The 22,803-nt window shown below is 46.6% G+C and overlaps 1 protein-coding gene across 1 annotated transcript in view; it reads right to left on the bottom strand.

Moving 5' to 3' along the window:
* The window catches only part of grin3bb (glutamate receptor, ionotropic, N-methyl-D-aspartate 3Bb), a 68,154-nt gene extending 45,743 nt beyond the window's left edge, over positions 1–22,411 (bottom strand). The window contains exon 1 of the mRNA XM_086282470.1: positions 21,436–22,411. Coding sequence (XP_086138596.1) covers positions 21,436–21,924 — 489 coding nt within the window. The 5' untranslated portion in view covers positions 21,925–22,411. The remainder of the gene's footprint in view (positions 1–21,435) is intronic.
* Between the last annotated feature and the right edge of the window lie 392 nt (positions 22,412–22,803).

Genomic DNA, 22,803 nt, shown 5'->3' with positions numbered 1-22,803 from the left:
AAAAATCTAAAGTGAAGCATCTGTTTGTAAAATGTCTTTGAGTACAATGACACATCCGTAATTCTCTCTTTTAATAAAATTATTTAATTTATTGTTGTTCCTAAGGGCACAGAAACCAAAGACGTGTAAGACTATCAGTTTAATCTGGGCTTCACTTTAACACAGTCACTGGTAATCTCCATGTCAGTCACAGCAAAGGCTCAAAGGTAAAGGTAATTTTGACTCACAAACAGTTTCGCGGTATGATCATTCTATTTCATAATGAAAGATCTGTAGTGGATTCCAAGTGTTGAACCTGTATTTGGTTGCTTCTTACTGAAACTCTCAGCACGAGGTCCACAGAGATGCTGTTGAAGCCATCACTACCCTGGAAACGCAAGATAGTCCAACAGCAGAGCAGAAACTTTAGGAGAGCCCAAGTCAGCAAAAAGAATGAATGCACTGAGCATCTTACCAACAGCAACAGACCTCAGAGAACAGGAGACACTAAAGATAACAGAATAATTTCCATGATTAGAAAAACATCTTCACAACATCTAACCAAGTCAGGAAGTCAATCAGTTTCAGGACACAGACACTATCGCTACTTTTATGATTAGGCTTTAAACTTTCCCTTTGGATAAAGCATATAGTTAGGGCTGGATCAGGTGATCCTGAATCCTGCCTTAGTTATGCTGCAATAGGTGTAGGATGCTGGGGGATTCCCATGATGGTGTTTTTTCTTCACTTAATCTGTGTTTATACACCTCTCTGCATTTAACCATTAGTTCACTAGCTGAGTGAACTAATGGTTCAGGGCCTGCATCAACACCAAGCTCGACGTCTTTCAGCAGCGATGTCTCCGCCGGATTCTGAGGATCCGCTACATCGACCACATCACCAACGAGGAGATCCTGCGAAGGAGCGGCACAGTCAAACTTCACAACATCGTTGCACGCAACAGGCTCCAACTGGCCGGCCATATCCTCCGCATGGATGACGCACACATTCCAAAAACAGCGATGCACTGGCAACCCCTGGGCGTCAAACGACCACGAGGACGTCCCCGCAACACCTGGCGAAGGTCATTCTATCAAGACCTAAAGACATCGAATATATCGTTGGAAGACGCTGAAGCCCGGGCACAAGATCGAGCCTGGTGGCGTTCGTTTGCCGCCCGATATGCCACATAAAGCATGGGAGGATCTATGTCTAAGTAAGTCACTAGCTGAGACCATATCTTCAGTTACAATTGATGATGGTGGATGAGGGAAAGTGAACTCATGTTGTGATTTGGGAAAGGCCTTAGAGGGGACTGGCAGTGGCTCCTGGGCTGGGCAGATCCCCAATTAAGGCATCCTCTTGAAGAACCGAAAATTGAGCATTATGAAGCATTGCTGCGAATGTATAATTAGTAGGTTTGTGATGACCAGCAGCACATGAGCTTGATTAACTGGTCAGGGATTCATTTGAGGGAAGCAGATGTTGCAGCACCAATGCAGAAGGAATGGCCAGAAAAAAGATTCGGAGAAATTCGGGACAATGAAAGAACTTGGAGAAAATGTGAAAGAAACCATGATGATGATGATGGTTGTGGTGGGGCTCAGAGGTGAGTTTATTTTGAAGCAGAATATCAAAAGGGGGCTGCCCAATTGATTGATTTTACTTCATTTGAGGGAAAAGACAAGGCAATCTTCAGAGACTGGGTAAAGGTCACTTATGCAGGGATGAAGAATGGATGGAATATGAGGAAAGCGAGCAGGAACATTTATTCAAACGTGCGTGCCAGGAAGTAGTCACTACTTCTGCTGGAGCGTGAAAGATCCAAAGTTAGGAGTAAATGGCATGGGGTCAAAGGGGGTGCCTGACTTTGGAGACCTTTGATGGGCAGCGACAGCTGAGACAATATAGAGGTCGAGCAAGGTCAACCCCTGAGTATTTTGGCAAAGAAATTGATGCTGCTGAGATAAGATTGGATCGTGGGATTTTTGATGGCCAGGAATCGATGTGCAAAATCATGAAGCTAAACATGGTAGCAATGTCGAAGGATGGGACGAGAACATTAAGTGGTTGTGGAATGAACGGCACGCTTTCCAAGCAGTCCAGTAGGTGGACAAGGTGCTAGGGGCTGTTAATTATAGCTTTTTGGGAAAGGGCGATGAGCTCTACGATGCTAGGGTTTGGATCTCGGATGTTGTGGCTGAAAAAGGAGCAACTGGTGAATAATTACCAAGGGATAGATTTCAAAAACAGTCGAAAAAGGCAGCAAACACTCCTGGATATGTTGGCAAATCTTGGGAGGCCACGCTGAAGAGAATTACATTCCGCCAAAATAACCCCCTAAGCTGACAGAAAACCCAGCATCTGTGTAAAGCTGAATGTCATCGGAGTGGGACAGCTGATCGTCATAAAAGAAGGTAATGCCATTCCAGTTAGCAAGGAGTAGTTGCCAGAGCCACAGTTCGGCTCTGGAGGAGATGTCCAGAGTGATTGTGTCGAGGAGTGATTGATTAGATGCTGCAAGAGAGAGCAGGTGAGAAATAAAGGAGGTGCCTTGAGGAATCATACGTAGGGCAAAGTTTAGGTGTCCTGCAAGAGAGTGTAGCTGTTGTTTAGTACATGTGGGAACACGGAGAAAGTTTTGAAGGAGGAGAATAATACGACTGAGTATTTTGATAGGCAAAGAAGCCTAGATCTGCATAGTGTTGAGGGTTATACCAAGGGACTCAACGAGTGTTGAAAGGCCCTCTGTTTTTTCTTCTTCTGAGAATGGAACACCGAAGAACATCAGAGAAAACTGACTTCAGGGTGGATAACCCTTGAGCTAACCCTGATGTGACTTACTAGATGCATTCTGAAAAAAATCATGGAAACTGATGGGATTTTCCAAATAAAACAATTTCAGCTGTTGAACGAATGGAGTTGGTTTTCAGTGACATCATCATCAGCAAAAAAAGTGTGTTTTTTTTTTTATCTGTCTGATTTCAATGAAACATGATTTGCTGAAATGTCCAAGTCTGAGGACCGATTCCAAAATAAAATTCATTCTGTTTAAATTCTTTGTGATGAGTTCTTCACAGCGTGTAAACGCCTCAGAAGAAGACATCAAGCTCAGAGCCGGCAACAATGTGCAGAAAGTAAAATGGCCTGGTTCTTGTACAGTGCTTTTCTACTTTACCTGAGCTCTCAAAGCACTTTATCCTACTTGCCTCATTCACATCAGTTCATACAAGCACCTTTTTCTGTGCTTTTTCTGTGTAAGTGCTTTCTAACAATCACAAACACTCTGGTGGATGCCTCATCGAGTGACTTGGGGTTAGTATTGTGCCTCAGAACATTTGGCATGCAGATCAAACCACCGATCTTCTGACCTGCTCTACGTCCTGCCGCCTATACTTTCAGAAACAGTCATGTGACGGCCGTGGTTAGAGTTAGGGAGACTGTGGGCCGTAGTGGGCCCCCACCTGAGATTTTGTCTGATCTGCAGACATCACACGTCACACTGTAAAAACTGAGCATGCCCTTTCAGCTGCAATGACAAATGGCTCAGCGCAGTGACGGCAGTCAGAGTCAAGCTCAGGCCACGTTGAGCTGTCGGTCAGCCGACTTCCCGCTGGAGGTCACGCTGTTGCCGTTGCCTGCAGCACGTTAGGTGCAGCACGTTATCGACTCAGACTCTCAGCAGGTGAAGGTGACGGCTGACTCCGCACATCCAGTCAGCTGATCAAGGAGCTTCCTGCCGCTGGGCTCGACAAATCTGATGATGGTGCAGGTGAGATCCTTCTTGTCGCCACTTGGCTCGACAACAGCAGGAAGAAAACGAGCTGCAATCAATGAGTGACGAAAGCTCAGATTACTGCGGTGAGGAGAACGAAAGCACTTCCTCTTTTCCATCCAGAGTTTCAGAGAATAAGGCAGACATAGTTTGACTCCCAGTTTCTCTGCTGAAACACGACACAGGGCCAACCTAATCAGGCAGTCTGCTCTCTGAATCAGCTTCACTCCAAATCTGCAGGAAGGAGACTCGAGTTCAGTCATCACAGAAAGCTCAGACACCTGAAAACTCACCTGAGAGTGACCTTCAGACACCTACAAACAACTGAAATCTGACAGAAACATTCACCTCTGACCCTCTGTGATGACCTCTCAGTATGGCGTCGGCCCTGTTAACCCCAGCAGTTTGGACCCGTGACACTCTCACACCAAACAAGGGTTCACTTCCTGGTCACATGACACTTTGGAAAAGTGTCAGTGCTTCCTTGAACGTAGTAGCGAAGCTGGTGCTTCACAACTGGACTTTCTGTGTGGAGCCCACAAGCATGACTCAGAGCTAGGTTCATCTCGCTATTCAGAAAGAAACTGTGATGTCGCCGCATCTCGCCCCAGGATCAAAAGTGAGTTTAGCCTCACATAACAGATGATTTCATGTTTAGTATGATGTAGAATTTATTTGTTGTTGTTGTTACAAAATTTGTCCTCTGCTCTGCTACCATTAATCTCAGAGGTTTTCTTTAACGAGACGCCCAGCAGCAGAAGATCTGCTTCAGCTGAGAGGAGGGAAAACCTTTGAAATCATGCTTGCTGATGAAAACGTCTGAATGATGTTAATGAGCAGACACGTTCCATCAGTGTGCAGCAGCAGCCTTCACCTGTTCACATTCACCTTCGTCAGCAGGAAGCGTGACCGGGGCGGGGGAGGACAGCTGGGAGAACAGCTGCTGCCATTCTCAGCTTTTTACTGAAAATTTAAGTTCAATCAGCTGACAGCAAGCAGCTGCTGTGTTACAGTGGAAGGTTTGATGGTGGCTTGATGGCTTTCTACATGCTCACTTGCTGTAAACGTCTTTATCGTAAAACAATTCAAATCACGAGCCAGAGAAATGTTTCTGCTCATGCTCGTTATGTTTAAATAAAGTTTTTTTTCCCAGCAGGTTGCTTAAATAAAGTTTTCCAGGGTTTAAGTTAGAAGACCAGCTGCTCCTGGTTGAAGCCAGATGTTTCTGTTGTGGTAGATGTTTCAGTGGGCGATGGTCTGGACTATTCAGGTCAGTTATGGAGTCATGCTACTGAAGTCTGAGCTCATTGTATGAAATCAGAGAGATTGTAAATTAATCATACGGGGCCTGGATGGTAGACTTTGCTCTTAAACCTGCAGATGTGCTTCAGCCTCATGGAGTCCTCACAGATGTCCAGTTACGCCTCCCATGTGCACTAATGCATGCTTTGAGCTGTGAGCTTGATGGTCCCTCTCCTCTTTAGCCCAGAGGACGGCATCCACAAACAGTAACTCATCTTCTGATTGGTCAGAGAGAAGCTTCTTCTCTGTTTGGACCTTTTCTTCTTCTTCTTCTTTATCTCCTAGTGGGTTTTGTCTGGATGTTTTTGTGCTGTTGCTTTTTCTTGCTGTGAAACAAATTGCAGAGCAGCTCATTTCCATGCCATTCGTTCTGTTGTTTATCTTCATCTGTCCATCAGGGAGCAGAGGCTGGTGTAAAGCAGCAGCAGCAGCTGATGTCAGCGTGCAGAACGTGGAGAAGTCAGAGAGCGACGGCAGACAGACGGCTGGATAATCCTCTCTGATCAAAGACTTTCTAAAGAGTAAAGAGATGTTTGTGTTTGTGGAGGTTTTCACTTCATCCGTGAACAGCAGCTCAAAGCCACACTGGATTTATTTCACACTGAGACACAACAGCAACACAAACCGACTCACAGAGAGGAAACACAAGCCATCAAAGTGCGGCAAGATTTCACTCTGCAGAGGAACAACAGCAAGCTGCAGCGCTGCTCTGATGCAACGCAGAAGAAATGAAGAGTTCAGACAACCAGAAGCACAGTCAGGTGGACGGATACAGCACAAACACTGGCACAGGTTCAAGGTCATTCAGCAAAAGACAGTTAGATGACCATCATGTTCACAGACAACAGAAACAAACCTGCACAAATGAGACACACAAGGGGGACGGAGGCAGAAATTACATCAAAATAATCAAGTGAGAGGGGATAAATCACCCCTACAGAGACATTCTGTCACAGAAACTGTAGAATTAAAGCTTCGTCGTCCGTCTTTGATTGAACAGCAGGAGCTCATGTCAGTGCCTAAGTCTATTGCAGCATAACTAAGGTAGGATTCAGGATCACCTGATCCAGCTTTATCTATATGCTTTATCAAAAAGGAAAGTTTCAAGCCTCATCTTAAAAGCAGAGATAGTGTCTGTCTCCTGAATCCAAACTGGAAGCTGGTTCCCGGGAAGAGGGGCCTCCCATTCTACTTTTAAATGCTCTCGGAACAACAAGTAATTCTGCAGTGTGAGAGCAAGGAGCTCCATATGATCACCTCCCGCTGAGCTCATCACTCCATCGCAGCATCTTCATCCTAGCCCCTGAGTTTTTCTCTTCCATCTAAATAACGCACTTTATTGAGCATCCCGTCGTCATCACACCATTGATCGCAAATAAAATGACTTCATTTATGGCATGCTGCCACCAAAGTGCCACAACACAGTGCTCCTGTGGTATGACTGACTTCTCAAAGGTCAAAAGTCCACACATATTTAAAAATTCAGAAAGAACGTCTTTCTGTGACCTTCAGGTTCTGATACCTTCCACCCACACAATCTCAGATTAACCCAGCACATCGTTGGCTGTGGTGAGGAACTGTGTCGCCCACATGGTGCCTCGCGGTGTTTCCTCTTCTTTCATAGACGTGTAGTTGATTTTACATGTGTGGACCCAGAGCAGAAAAAGTGCTGAGTGCTCAGCGATTTTGAGTCCTCAGCTTCTCCAGTTTACATCACCAATGATATCACAAACACGCCACGTGGTAAAGGCACAATATGAAGGCTGCTCTGCAGACAGAGCAAGGACAGCGAGCGGATTAGCGGGCAAGTTATAAGACCGAGGACCCGCGAGGACCACTGGGGACCCAAAACACCACAACAAGACACTCAGAGCGCTGACCAGTGCGTGCGCACACACACACACACACACACACACACACACACACACACACACACACACACACACACTCCCATTCCTCTGACTGGATTATTTGAGTCTTTACTTGTGTCACCGTTTCTGTCTTCATGTTTCACACTCTGCTTCAGGAATTCAGCTTCGAGCTCCTGATGAATCTGGGACTCACTGAACTGAATTAAATGCTCTTTAGCAGCTGCAGAACGAGGCATTCGAGTGTCAGCAAGGTCATTAATAAAGGTGAGTTAAGGTGTTAGCTTCACCTGCTCAGTGTTTGTGTTTGTAACATCAACATAGATGAAAAATCATCATAATCGTCTAATCAAGCAGCATGTAGGCTTCAGGCTGTTTCCTGTTTACACTTCAATAATGATCGCATAATGAAAACATAATTAAACTGAAACCAGGGGCCTAAAAACAACATATGGGGAGAAGGAAGTCTGCGTCTTCTGATTGCACCCTGTACACCTCCACGTCTTCTTCCAGGAAAGAAACGACCTTGAAATCAGATGAAAATGGAAAAGCATGTGTTCTGAGAGTGTGTTATGATTCAATTTGTGTGTGTGTGATCCTGTGGGAATTAATAAGTAAGTCTCATCTGTAACATACAGTCTCACACTGAATGTAGATATTTTTACTGTCTGTTATCTGGTGGAATGTTTCTCACCAATGTTTGAGAGCCTGAAGGCAGCTCAGGGCTCCGAGTGTGTGTGTGTGTGTGTGTGTGTGTGTGTGTGTGTGTACTGTAATCATCTCTGAATGAAGCAGCATCTAAACTGAATTTATTACAAACGAGTAGTTCCTGTTTGTCCCACAGGACCTGAATGCATCATCACTGCCAGTGGTGGTGGTCCAGAGTGTGTTTGTATGTCTGTGCCAGCTGGTGTAGGATCAGTCTGATATGTTATCAGCAGTCTGTTTAACAGCCTACAGAGTGCCACGCGTCAGCAGCTAATTATCACCTCGTTAAGCTTCCTAACGAGGGAGCCCTAATGAGATTCTGGACTGCGTCCGGCAGCTCCGGCTGTCCCCGTCTATCATATGTGAACATGTTTCTGCTTCGCTGATAATATTGTGCACTCTGTACCTGGCAGCACGAAGGACATTTATGTGTGACTTGGTAACACAAATACAACTGATGGCAGGTCAAAGGTCACAAAGAGCCCAGCAGGTTGATGTCAGAGAGTCACAGTCAGACTCTTCCCAGCATTCTCAGTTTTCCTGTCACTAATGAAAACATGTGACTGTGGCGGTAACCCTTCACTGTACCACTGATGTTTCCTACAAGGGGATCTCAAAAAGACTTTTTACACAAAATAAAAGAATAAACTTTATTTGAAACTTTATTAATTCAGTCTGAAGACGTCAGCTGGTATTTCCATTTAAAAAAGAAACAGAACAAATTCAGCTAAATAGCGTTTTTTCTATGCGAATAGAATATGAGTTTATGAGAGTTACAGATGACCTCGTTCTGTTTTCAATCACATTTTAGAGAAACTCAAAGCAAACTTCAGCCACAACTTTGCACCTTCAAAGGTTCAAGGAGAAGAGCACCAGCCTAATGAAGTTTAGGCTTCATTTCCTCTCCTGGACCCGAGTTCGTAGACCAAAGATTTGTGGCTGCACAATGTTTCCATACTGCTGTACTAAACCCAGTAATCAGATTACAGTTACTAATCCCAGCAATCAGATTAATGTGACTACACCCAGTAACCAAATTAAGGTAATAAAACAGAAAAATGACCTGATGAACATTTCGATGCCTCAGTTCATGTGGCGGTAGGAATGAACAGCTTTTCAGGGGTGACAATTACTTCTAATTTAATTAATTAGAAGTAAGAGATGACTTCTTATAAAGCCCTTGAAAATGTGAGTCAGTGTCATCTCCTTCAGTTGGAGCACAGCTCATCACCATAGAAACAGGAAGCTTGAACTCCTAAACACAGAGTCTTGATATTTCCTGTCATCACATTTTTCAGAAACCACATTTCTCCCCTTCTGGCTGCCCCTCCCTGCTCCCGCTGGAGGTCTCTTCCTATTGAAAGGGCTTCTTCCTCCCCACCGTCTCTGAGTGCTGCTCACAGGGATCCTCTGTGTTGAGATTTTCCCTCCAACATTGCAGTGATCATAACCATGAAGTGCAGTGAGATGACTGTTACCGTGAACTCAAACTGTATAAATAAAGTCAAACTAAAATGAAAATCTTATTTGGATCAGTCAAAATTTTTTCCAGCAGCGGTAAAATTGAACTCTACCCACTGAGTGTCAGAAGGGAAGGCTCCTCTGTGACACAGGGAGGAAAAGAAAGCGCCGTTATGGTTTCAGTTTGTTTCTGCTGTCAGAGGACCAAACAACTCTTTAACTCTGAAGGTCACAGTTTGCTGATCCAAAGTTTATCTAGCTGCAGCCTCAGAGAACGCTAAAAGGTGAATAACCAGGTTTAATCCACCCGTTACAGCCGCGCACCTTCTGATGAGATCAGCTGATGTGTCGGCGCTCTGAGCTGTCAAACGGTTTAGAGAAATCTTTCAGGTAGTTTGTGTTAAAAAGTCTCAGGGGCCAAATCTCATCTTTACTCTGCAATGCTCAGACGAGACGTTTGATACGAGCGCCGCTGACTTTCAGTGTTTCATCAGCAATTCCTGCCAGCTCATTGGTCCCCGCAGAGCTCTAAGCTGAAGTATTTTTAGTCAGGATGTCTCAGTTAGGTGTTTGCATTCAAACCTCACAGGTGAAATGAAACCAGTCAGACCTGCTGAGGTCAAACAAAGAGACGAGTGAGGCATGATGGGAAACTAATCTGCTGCTGCTCGTCTTCAGAGGGATTAAAAGATTCAGTTATTTCACCGTCAAGCTGAATTTAACCCTGAAAACATCAGATTTACAAACAATCATCAGCACACTCACTGAGCCACATCCGCGGCTTCTAAACTCACCTGGCCTTACCTGTCACACAGCAGTCTCACACACAGCTCAGGTTAAAGGACAAATTCACTGTTTCCTCTTCATAAGTCAAGTGGATTCAGAACAGAGCTCTCATGTGACCAGGAGCATATGTTCATTCATATGTTACAGCTGAGTGACAGGAAGTGACCACAGGAAGTAATCTTTTTTTTTTTTTTTTTTTTTCAAGTATTTTTCAGTTTATTGTAAACTCTGCCGCTTTGGACAACACAAGGGGCATTAATAAACATCTTTGCCATTTAGTGCACAATATGTGAATAAACTAACAACATCCACCGACATAGAACTGTGGCAGTCAGTGCAACTGAGGTAGGTATTAACATCAAGTCTAAGATGACTCACTAAATGGAGAGAAACAGTGAGTGGCAGGGTTTTTTAAGAAAAGTAGCTTTTCTGCATCATCAGCAGTCAGACTGTTTCTGTTTTCATCTATAATGTGTGACACTGAGCTAAAAAGCCTTTCACTGTCCACACTGCTACATGGGGCTGAGAGCTATTTACAGGCTATTTTAGCCAAAGTGGGGAACCTGATTTTGTTGACACCCCAGTACTTCAGAGGACTGTCTTCACGAGGGCTTGGGGCCTCTCCGAGGTATGTGTCGAGCTCAATGGCAGCACCTGCTGCCAGCGGCAGCCTGGGCCTTGAGGAACAGTTTAGCAGGAGGTTCTGCAGCTTCTGCCCGACTCCCCTCTGCCTCACCTCTAGAAGCTCCTGCTTCAGGTGCAGCTTGGCCTCTGGAGCAGTGTTGTTGGAGAAGAAGCGATCTTTATACCTTTAGAGCCTCCTCTGGACAATTTCGATGAGCACAATTTGCAGTCCGCCTTTGTTTTCGTGTCTTCGTTCACTTTGAAATAGTTCCACACGGCTGACTTGTCTCGCCTCGCTTTCTCCCAGCTCTGAGACGCAGCCGGGGCCTGGGGGCAGGCACTCGGCGCCTGTGATTAACCCCTTACATGCCGCTCAAACATAGACAGGTCTCAGACCGTGGTATCAGTCCTCGGTATCGGGGAACTTTTAACGAGTACTTTAGAAAATGTGGTATCGAGGCCGATACCAGATACCGGTATCGGTGCAACCCTTTTTTTTTTTTTTTTTTTTTTTTTTTTTTTAAATGACATCAGAAACAGCAGTATGCGACATTACGTGATGGCAGAGCTTCAGTTCATCCTTTGTCATTTTTTATTTTTTTTTTTTAATAAATAGGGCAGGGGGAATGAATGAGAGAAAGAGGGGGAGAGAAAGAAAGAAAACCAAAGGGGAGAAGAGACGGTGAGAAGGGGGGGGAAGAGAGAGAAAAAAAAAAAAAAAAAAAAAAGAACTCCTGGGTCACCTGTATGGAGAAAAAAAAAACAAACAAACAAAAAAAACAAACAGAGGAGACAGCAAACAACAAAGAGCAACATAATAATAGAGAAAACAAAGCACCATCACAATAAACTAGCTAGCCATAGATATCAATATTTACTAAATAATAAACGATATTGTGCAGCACGCAAGATAGACAGCGCACAGTGTGCTTTGAGGCAGCAGCCAAGAAAGCTTTAGTCCGCGTCTGTGAATACCCATGTGTGCATACCTGTGTGGATCAGCATGCTTGCATTCCAAAGGTTTCTCCATGTAATGATCTGCTAGGGAGTGTGGGGGGGCCACAGCCCCGTCCTCCAGGGTGTGAAGCGGGTATGGAGGAGATCAAAACTCCAGACATCCAGAGGCCCCCAGAACACAAGAGACCATGGAAGACCAACAGAGGGGCAGCCGCGCCACTGTTCCAGTAAGAGCTGAGGAGAGTCCCAGATGAGGGCTCGCCCAGCAGCCGCGGAGCAGAAGTCAGGGGGAGTTGCAGTGACGCGCCCGTGAGCTCCGCCGGCCCCCAGCTGCGCCTGAGTGACCGAGCCCCAGGCCGAGAGGCCGGGGGCACCCCACCTCCAAAGGGGCCCGAGCGAGCCCCAGGCCCCAGGCCCCGACAAGCGGCCGCCAAGGAGTGAGCCGGTGTGTACCCGGACGCCCACCCCCAGACACAAAGAACCACCAACACACCGACACCTGAGGGAGTCCGCCACCGGCAGGGGAAGTGGTGGTGGGTGGAGATAGGCCTCCAAACCTTGGAGGGCCTGAGGTGTCCCCAGAGAGGTGGCGTCTGATACCCAACCTGACATATAGACACAGACATACAGGCACACACAGACACAAACATCCATTCCCACCCTCATGCTCTCATATGCACTCACTCCACACTCAACCAACGTGGAGACAGACATAAAGAGACGTTGTACACACAATCACACTCCCCAAGCGTACTCTACAAACCGGGTCTAGGTACCCTTGCCCCTGGAGGGGGGAATTGCACCCAGACCCAGGTGGTGTTACCCTTTTCCCTGCGGTGGGGAGAGGCAGACCACCCCGACTCCGCAGCAGCAGGGAGGCCCCACACCCCAGACCGCAGTCGGACGGCCAACTCCTCCTACTAGCCCTCCCGCTCCAGCAGGCCGCAGAGAATGGGGGTGGGAGAAGACTCCAAACCTCCCTCCACCCGCTCATTGTAGTGTTGATGCATGTGTGTTCTAAGGTGCAATTAAAACCCAGGAGGGCATGGAGCTACCTGCCATGGAGCAGCAGGTAAGCGCATGGTCCCTCCTGCTAGCCCTCAATGACTAAGTGTATTTAAAATTGAGAGGTGGGCAACGACGTCAGGGGTGAGGTATACACCCTGATGGTGATTTGGACTCCGTGATTGTGCCCACCCCCAAGATCCTATATGTATGTGTAATGAGAGTGTGAATAATGTGAATGTCTAAGTTGTGGGATAAAATTGAGGCAGAGGCAGCCAGAAGGGGACAGGGGGGGGGGGGGGGGGGGTAGCCTCCTCTGCACCCTGGTGACATACCCCCACTCCAAGGCCCTGCATGTGTGGGTGGTTGTGGAGGAGCGGGAAGAGGGAGGCAGCTGGAGATGGGGAGGGAAGGAAGGGAGGGGCAGGTAACCCCTCCCTGGGGCCAGCTCCCCCGCTGACCCCAGTAGGCACTCCCACCCTCCGCGACCCGCCAGGGAAGGGGGGCCCAGGCCCATCCAGACCGGGGCCCAGTGCAGTAGCGCCCTCCGGCTCCACAGAGCCCTGGACAGTCCACCCAACCCCACCACAGAGAAAACTGCACCCACCCCACCATCCACACATCTTCCAGACTACATAAGACGGTAAACGCCCAGGCTGAGATCTTCCTCCACCTCTCCTGTATCTCCCCCTCCCGCAGAGAGTTCCTGAAGAGAAGAAAGCTCCTGCAAGATGTGACCATCCCCCCCACCAGATGAAGAGCCCCCCAGGCGGCTCGACGCACCGGCGGCACCCTGCTCCAGGGCCGGGCCCCCATGCACCCACCCGCCCACAACCCCGGCAACACACCAACCAGGACCCAAGCCCCCGAGGCCCGGCCCGGGCCCCAGCCCAGAGACGGAGCGCCCCCAGAACCTCACGCCCATCCCGGACCCACCCAGGGGCAGTCAGGTTGCCAGGTCAGTAACCCACGTCCGTCAGCACAGACCCTCCCCTAGCCCCGCTGCATGCAGCCGCGAGGAAACAGTCACCTGAGAGCCAACAGAGCCCCCAACCGGACGTGACCGCTACCCCGGTTTGAAGTAATCTTTGAATAAACTGTTTCACCCCAGACCTCATTCAGATTATTTTAATGCAGTTAAAAATCTGTATTTAAGGACAGTGGTTTCAGAAACCTGGTGAACCTCTTTCAAATGCTCAGGATGAGCAGGCGTTACACTTGTCACATCACACACTGATCCTATTACCCACTGCACACCGTGCTGTGACCTCAGCACGAGAAATGACTCGGAAGGAAGGACAAACAAGTGTTCATCAGACAGTTTCTAGTTCACACCTGGGGGAAATCCCTTCATTTATCTGCATGCAACAAAGGCTGCTCAAACATGTTTGGTTGTAAATCACTGTAAAACAGTAGTACACATCATCCCTTTGCTGAATTTTTTTGTTTTTACAGGTGACTCCAGCAAAACAGCCTGAAAATGACGAGCTTATAAAGCACACCTGAGTGATTGTTCTTGGACGTTACACAGCTGTTAATAACGTGGTCCTTGTGAAGCAGACTGCAAACATTTTCCTGCTCCTGGATGTGATTCGGCTGTGTTAGGTGGAGTGAGCTTCAAACTGCAGCAGCTGAATTCACACTCTCCTTGTCTTTGTCTCTGTCCACACTTGGAGCGTGGGCCCACGTCAGCTGATAAAAGGAGTCCCCAAATGTTTAAAGCACTGCAGCACGTGCTGCCCTTCATAACTTTAATCTGATTGCAAAGAAAACTCAAGCCCATTCATATTTTCACAGGTTTCAGGCACCCCACTGCCTCAGTGACAGATCATGAAGAAGCTGTTGCTGAGCGTGCTGACCGAGTTGACCCGATCAGAGACGTCTGCTGTGCAAACATCAAACAGAATCTCCCGTGTTCCTCCGAGTCTCTGAGCAGATGCTGGCACTCCTTCAGAGAATCTCTGAGATCAACAAACAGCAGCAGGACGAACCAGAAACATGAGAAAAACAATGTGTTTGTAACCAATCAGACGGGTCAGAGACATGGGGCTTTCTGCATGCCGTACACAGAGGGGAACAGCATGCACTGGCACAAGGAACACAGTAAAAACTGATCCAAAAAAGCAGTCCTCAGTCGAACCTAGATCGATGCAATCCAGCATGGTGAAGGACATCAGAGGACCGTCATGACCCAGACATTTATTAGAAATCAGTTAATGATCAGGACTAAACTCCTAAACATTCACAATTTCGCTCAAGTGATTGGACCTATAGGTCGGATCAATAAAGGACAGATTAATTTGATTAAGTATGAGTTTGAACCACGTCAATGTGTGTGTGTGTGTCTGTGTCTGTGTGTAAGTCTGTCTGTACCTGTGCCTGCACTTATACCTGCACCTGCATCTTGTGTGTGTGTGTGTGTGTGTGTGTGTAAGTCTGTCTGTACCTGTACCTGCACTTATACCTGCACCTTTACGTGCACCTGCACTTGTAGCTGTACTTGCAACTCCAGGCCCACCCCTGGTATAGGTAATCCAACACAGCTGATTCAAATGGCTAAATTACTTCCTCAACATGTCCTGACGTTCTCCAGAGGCTTGGTAACAAACTAATCATATGATTCAGGTGTGTTGACCCAGGGCGATATCTAAAACCTGCCGGACACTGGCCCTCGTGTCCTGGAAATTGCCCACCCCTGACCTATACCTATACTTGTGCCTACACCTGTACTGTACCTGCACCTGTACTTACCTGGACCTGTACCTATACCTGTACCCGTACTTGTACCTCCACCTGCTGCTGGCTCACCTCTCCTCCCCCTTCTCCCCACATCGTGACAATGAACTACAAGCAGACCCTCCTACAAACTCTCATCAGCCCTTACCGTAAGGTGAAAACCTTCATTTCACACTGAGGTCACAGAGGAGAACAGCCCAATCACATCCTCCTTTATTATAATTTCGGGATCTCTGACGTCAAAACCGAGCTGAGCTCCAGTCTACAACGAGAACCTCTGAAAAGACTTCAGACAGCTCAAACACCAACAGGTGGTGCTATCAGGTTGAGCATCGCTATGAATTATGGGACACCATGATCTCTTTTAATTTCTTAAGGATGCTGCAGTGTCTCCACTGCTAAAAGAGGCAAATAAGGACTGAAGCTCATTTCCAAGATGATGATGGTGCGAGACAAAAACGGGTTCTGGTAGAACACCTGAGTCACAGGATTAAACCTGAATGATGAAGGCTGCTGTGTGTGTCTGTGTGTCTGAGTGTGTCTGAGTGTGTGTGAGTGTGTCTGTATGTGTCTGTGTGCGTCTGTGTGTATAAGTCTGAGTCTGTGTGTGTGTCTCTCTGTCTCTGCCTGTGTGTGTGTGTGTTGGTCTGAGTAGGTTTGTGTGTCTGTGTGTGTGAGTGTGTGTGTGTTGTGTGTCTGAGCAAGTGTGTGTGTCTGTTTATGTGTGTGTGTGTGTGTGTCTGTGTGTCTGAGTGTGTCTGAGTGTGTGTGAGTGTGTCTGTATGTGTCTGTGTGCGTCTGTGTGTATAAGTCTGAGTCTGTGTGTGTGTGTGTGTGTGTGTGTGTGTGTGTCTCTGTCTCTGCCTGTGTGTGTGTGTGTTGGTCTGAGTAGGTTTGTGTGTCTGTGTGTGTGAGTGTGTGTGTGTTGTGTGTCTGAGCAAGTGTGTGTGTCTGTTTATGTGTGTGTGTGTGTGTGTTGGTCTGAGTAGGTTTGTGTGTGTGTGTGTGTGTGTGTGTGTGTGTCTGAGTTTGTGTGTCTGTGTGTGTGTGTGTGTCTCTGCGTGTGCCTGAATATGTGTGTCTGAGTGTGTGTGTGTGTGTGTGTGTCTGAGTTTGTGTGTCTCTGTGTGTGTCTGTGTGTCTCTGCGTGTGCCTGAATATGTGTGTGTGTGTCTGAGTTTGTGTGTCTCTGTGTGTCTCTGTGTGTCTCTGCGTGTGCCTGAATATGTGTGTCTGAGTGTGTGTGTGTGTGTGTGTGTGTCTGAGTGTGTGTGTGTGTGTGTGTGTGTGTGTGTGTCTGAGTTTGTGTGTCTCTGTGTGTGTGTGTGTGTGTCTCTGCGTGTGCCTGAATATGTGTGTCTGAGTGTGTGTGTGTGTGTGTGTGTGTGTGTGTGTCTGAGTTTGTGTGTCTCTGTGTGTCTCTGTGTGTCTCTGCGTGTGCCTGAATATGTGTGTCTGAGTGTGTGTGTGTGTGTGTGTGTGTCTGAGTTTGCAGCTTTAACCGGATTGTTTTCAGCGTTACAAAATGAAAATCTCTGCTCAGTTAATCCCATCACCACAGTTAGGCTTTTACTCTGAAACCCTCCCACAGGAAGTGCTGCATCCTCTACTAAATAAAATCACATTGATAAAATTTTATATTTTCATAAAGACTAAAAACCTGCTAATTGTTTCAGAATAGTCAGTCAGGGAAGAAAGAACATGAACCCTTTGATGTTACTGCCTCGGTTCAGCTGATTGATCAGTTAGCTGTCTAGAATAAAACTAATCAATAATCAACAAAAATGATGGTTAATTTCCACACAGCTGAGCTGAACACAGCTCAGTTAACAGCATGTGGTGGACTTTGAGCTTTAGTCTTGTGTGATAGGCTGTCAGAAGTACAGGGGCGGATCAGGAGAAATTTTCTTAGGGTGGCATGAAAATCAAAGCCTTTGTCTCACAGGTGTTACATCCGGTTACATCATTATATATATGAGGTTAAAATACATAAAATACAGTAAGTACACACATGTCTCATGGAAATATTGTCTATAACTTTGTTTTCTTTGGCCCAGATAATTAAAGATTGCAGTTACAGTGGGGCAAAAAAGTATTTAGTCAGCCACCGATTGTGCAAGTTCCCCCACTTAAAATTATGACAGAGGTCAGTAATTTGCACCAGAGGTACACTTCAACTGTGAGAGACAGAATGTGAAAAAAAAATCCATGAATCCACATGGTAGGATTTGTAAAGAATTTATTCGTAAATCAGGGTGGAAAATAAGTATTTGGTCAATAACAAAAATACAACTCAATACTTTGTAACATAACCTTTGTTGGCAATAACAGAGGTCAAACGTTTACTATAGGTCTTTACCAGGTTTGCACACACAGTAGCTGGTATTTTGGCCCATTCCTCCATGCAGATCTTCTCGAGAGCAGTGATGTTTTGGGGCTGTCGCCGAGCAACACGGACTTTCAACTCCCGCCACAGATTTTCTATGGGGTTGAGGTCTGGAGACTGGCTAGGCCACTCCAGGACTTTCAAATGCTTCTTACGGAGCCACTCCTTTGTTGCCCGGGCGGTGTTTTGGATCATTGTCATGTTGGAAGACCCAGCCTCGTTTCATCTTCAAAGTTCTCACTGATGGAAGGAGGTTTTGGCTCAAAATCTCACGATACATGGCCCCATTCATTCTGTCCTTAACACGGATCAGTCGTCCTGTCCCCTTGGCAGAAAAACAGCCCCATAGCATGATGTTTCCACCCCCATGCTTCACAGTAGGTATGGTGTTCTTGGGATGCAACTCAGTATTCTTCTTCCTCCAAACACGACGAGTTGAGTTTATACCAAAAAGTTCTACTTTGGTTTCATCTGACCACATGACATTCTCCCAATCCTCTGCTGTATCATCCATGTGCTCTGTGGCAAACTTCAGACGGGCCTGGACATGCACTGGCTTCAGCAGCGGAACACGTCTGGCACTGCGGGATTTGATTCCCTGCCGTTGTAGTGTGTTACTGATGGTGACCTTTGTTACTTTGGTCCCAGCTCTCTGCAGGTCATTCACCAGGTCCCCCCGTGTGGTTCTGGGATCTTTGCTCACCGTTCTCATGATCATTTTGACCCCACGGGATGAGATCTTGCGTGGAGCCCCAGATCGAGGGAGATTATCAGTGGTCTTGTATGTCTTCCATTTTCTGATGATTGCTCCCACAGTTGATTTTTTCACACCAAGCTGCTTGCCTATTGTAGATTCACTCTTCCCAGTCTGGTGCAGGTCTACAATACTTTTCCTGGTGTCCTTCGAAAGCTCTTTGGTCTTGGCCATGGCGGAGTTTGGAGTCTGACTGTTTGAGGCTGTGGACAGCTGTCTTTTATACAGATGATGAGTTCAAACAGGTGCCATTCATACAGGTAACGAGTGGGGGACAGAAAAGCTTCTTACAGAAGACGTTACAGGTCTGTGAGAGCCAGAGATTTTCCTTGTTTGAGGTGACCAAATACTTATTTTCCACCCTGATTTACGAATAAATTCCTTACAAATCCTACCATGTGAATTCATGGATTTTTTTTTCACATTCTGTCTCTCACAGTTGAAGTGTACCTCTGGTGCAAATTACTGACCTCTGTCATCATTTTAAGTGGGGGAACTTGCACAATCGGTGGCTGACTAAATACTTTTTTGCCCCACTGTACATAAAACATGTGAATTTTGATATTATGTACTGTATAGCCTGGATGATAAGTAAGCATGCAGCCCAATAAGTTTAAAATCCAGAACCTACAAAACGCAAGGTGGTTCATTTACAAACACACAGGTCTAACTATTTTTTTTAAATTACAAATAATTAAATTGTTACGTACTTAAATTTACACAAAATGCCAGAAATCTGCACTGTCATGAAACACTTTTCACAAAACACTGAAACCTAATTTGTCATGATTTATCGGGTTAAGTCTCTGGGTTCCAGGATATAACTGCCCATTGCTGACTACAATTTGAGTTTATCTTTATAATTGACCCCTAAAAGGTGGAAAACCTTGCCTTGCTTGGTATCATTCTTTTCAGTACAATCTCATTCGTCTGAATTTACAGTTATCTTTTCATTTTGACATACTGTATTAACCCAACTGATCTGAAATCACACAAAATCAAGTCGGCAAAAATTTAAAATTTTTCACTGTAAATCTACAGAAGTGTTTAGTGAATTATTTTCATAACTTGAAATGCAAATATAAATTGTACATTTTAAAAACCTATGCACAAATGTTGTACACAATAAAGTTATATATTATGTATTTGCCTAAAATCGCAGCCGCTGCATCAGGCGTTTTTTCTACAACCATTTATAAATACCAAAACTAAAATGAGAGAACAATCAGGAGTCACAATAAGATGCCACACAAAGAGAGAGGAGAACACTACAGGTCTGAAACCTGCAGGCCTGACAGCAGGAGGTGTATCACTTCTGTTTCCCACCTGGAGACAGCGTTTACACTGCAGTCTGCATATGGAGGGTTTTTGGCACCAACTGTGACATTCAGGACTCGCCTCTGTTCTGACACACAAAACAAAACAACAACAACACACTAACTGTACACTCCAAACACGCTACACATCACAAATCTGTCACATCTCAAAACTCGCTGTCGATATTGCTCCCTCTCACTCTCTTTCATCACCATCACTCTGAAAAATTTCCCCTCTTCATAAATAACCAAATCCCACGTGTTGCTGTGTCATTTCTATTGGTCGACGTGGTACACTTTTCCACGAAAGGGTGGCATTTTTTTCCTTTTCTTTTTTCCCTGCTGCCCTTAGAAAATCCTGTTTTTACTGTTTCTTCCTGCACAAAACATGACGCTAGTATTCAGAAAATTATATATTTTTTATTAGAACTCTGGTTTTAGTGGCCTAAAAGTAAAACGTAAAAATTGGCATGTAGTTTGAAGTCCAACTTTCAACACAAGCTGAAATAAAGACTCAGCGTGGCTGCAGCTTGTAGCTATGTCAGCTTAAATTGGTCACGTGATTTGGCAACGCAGCATGTCTGTGGACCCCAGACGGTTACTACATTCCATTTCCAGAGTGTAACAATTAGCCACCTGTGCTGAAATCTGAAATGCCCATAGTTTTGATTCAAAATGTGCTCTAGCGCAATCATAAGCATCGGTTGCTACTGACTTCAAGAAATAAAGCCAGTTCAGGCTAGGGGCTGGACCATTTTTTAGTGGTGGTAGTTTTAGAATTTATATTCAATGTTAATTGTAACCAGGCTCAAAGTGGTAATGCTACCTTATTTTAATAAATAGCATTGTCATATGCAAAACTTGGGTGCCATGAGATTATTTTAGGGTGGCATATGCCACCCCATGCCACCCTGTAGATCCACCCCTGCTGAAGTTTAATTCAATTAGCAGTGACATGCACAGTGCCTCCGCACACTTACTGATATCAACGCCACACCTGGAGAACAGAACAGGAAGTCCAGCATCTCTGTTTAAAAGACGTTTCTCTGCTTTGTATCAACATTGATGCGGCTCAGGCTTCAGACTTACAGTGACGCTCCACCCACAACAGAGGCCAAAGCATCATCTGCTCGTGAGCTGAAGTTTAACGCAAGGACCTCTCGTGGTTGTGAAGATGATGAAACATCATCTTCATGGAAACCAGAATTAAATAATACTTTAGATGTGACTGTGTCAGCACCAAGGTGCCACCACTGTCACCTTTAGATGGGCAGGACTAATTTCCAAAGTCTTCATCAAACCAACTTCTCCTGAAACATCCACGGAAAACATTCTGTCTCTCTTAACTGATCAGTCAGTTCACTGATAAATCTGATCGGTCCAGTCTCGACTTGCAGGAACTTCTCCTCACATCAGACCAGCTTTGATTTTTCTCATCCAACCTGTTACACACCTGAGCTCCACCTAACCTGAGCTTCTGTTAATCAACCTCAGATGGTTTCTCTGCTACTCCCTTTCTGTTCCCCCATGTTCTCCTCCCTGTTCTCTGTTCTCCTCCACATTCTCATCCCTGTTCTTCAGTTGTTGAAGCTTCAAAGTGAATCCATGAGAGCAAATAAGCAAACGCACACATACGCGCAAGCGCAGTTCCCCCCCGACACACCTCCAGACGTCACACAGGTCAAGGTCAAACCGGGGACTCGGACCGGGTGGTTCCGGGCGGTTCCGAAACACTTGCCCAGGGTCCAGGTGCGGGCTCGCGCAGGCGCAGCTCTTACCTGTGTGTGGAGCGGCTCTCCGTGCTGGAGGACGCTGATGAAGGGGATCTCCAGGGAGGAGGCGGTGAGGTCCACCTGTAGCAGCTCCTCGCGGCTCTGCGGGAACGCGAGCACGGCGGACACTCCCTGCACCACCACGCCCTGGCACGCGCAGCGGAGCAGCGACTCGGGGTCCGCGGCGGTCAGCTGCCGGGGCACGAGCTCCAGGCTCAGGTTGTAGGGCAGGAAGTTCACACGCTCCGGGTCCCGCTCCAGCTCCCGGTCCCGGCTCACCGCGGCCGCCGCGCGGCTCAGCGCCGCCTGGACCTGTACGCGCGCTGCCCGCTGCGCCGGCAGGAGCGCACCGACGCGCACGGAGTGACCGATCTGCGCCAGGAGGCGGCACGGCTGCGGGTGGAGGAGGCACGGCGGTACGAGGAGGAGCTGCAGGAGGAGGAAGGCTCGGAGAGTCCGGAGGCAGGAGGAGGAGGAGGAGGAGGTGAGAGACATCCTGCCGCGCGCTCAGCATCGCTCCTCCGCTGACTCCTGCTGCTCCGACAAACACGAGAGGAGGCTGCTGCTCCTCCTGCTGCTCACAGGAGACTGAGGGAGGAGCAGACTAAGGAGCGGAGGGGAGGGGGGAGCGCTGTCCCAGAAACAGGAGGTGCAGAGGAGAAGAGAGAGAGGGAGGGAGGGAGAGGAGAAGCAGAGGAAGAAATGAAAAGGGGGAGGTCAAAGAGACAGAGGAGGTGGTGAGTGAAGAGAAGAGGAGCAGATTCAGTTTGTTTATTTATTTATTTTACCAACTTGTTTTATTTACTTAATTTTATTCAGTTGTCTCCATTGATGATCATTTTAATTCTTTTTTTGTTTGTTGGTGGCTTTGATGATAATCTTCTCTGACCTTCACAATAAAAGAGGCTCCTGATCACAATTTTTCCTGTTGTTATCAGAGATCCATAAAGCCTCCCTCCTTCTCCTGTTTGTATTAATCACAGGTGTATTCATCGGTATTTATTATTGGGCATCTGGAGGAGCAGAAGCAGCTGCTGCAGATGTTTTATTGAAGTTTTGAAGGACGATAAGGTCGGGAACAGGAAGCTGCTGCCGAGGCTTTCTGAGGAGAATCCAGCTCGATTCGTCATCCTCCGAACATCACAGCTGAGAGCTGGGCCATTACATAACACACACACACACACACACACACACACACACACACACACACACACACACACACAGTGTTAATATTCCATTTGAAATCTGTGCGAGAAAGTGGAGCAACAATCAGGAAATAAAAACTGACCTGAAATCATTTTTTTCCTGAGCATTTGGAGCTCTGCGTGTTTTTAATGAAAACCTCCAATCAGCTTTTATCTGTACTCTCCTGAA

The sequence above is a fragment of the Aulonocara sp. 'chitande type north' Nkhata Bay genome, linkage group LG23 (assembly GCF_057382095.1).
Source record: "Aulonocara sp. 'chitande type north' Nkhata Bay isolate Kocher_YH1m ecotype deep benthic linkage group LG23, A_spYH_male_GT1.1, whole genome shotgun sequence".
Taxonomy (NCBI): Eukaryota; Metazoa; Chordata; class Actinopteri; order Cichliformes; family Cichlidae; genus Aulonocara; species Aulonocara sp. 'chitande type north' Nkhata Bay.
The sequence above is the reverse complement of the archived record's forward strand: the minus strand, read 5'-3'. Positions and strand labels throughout refer to the sequence as shown.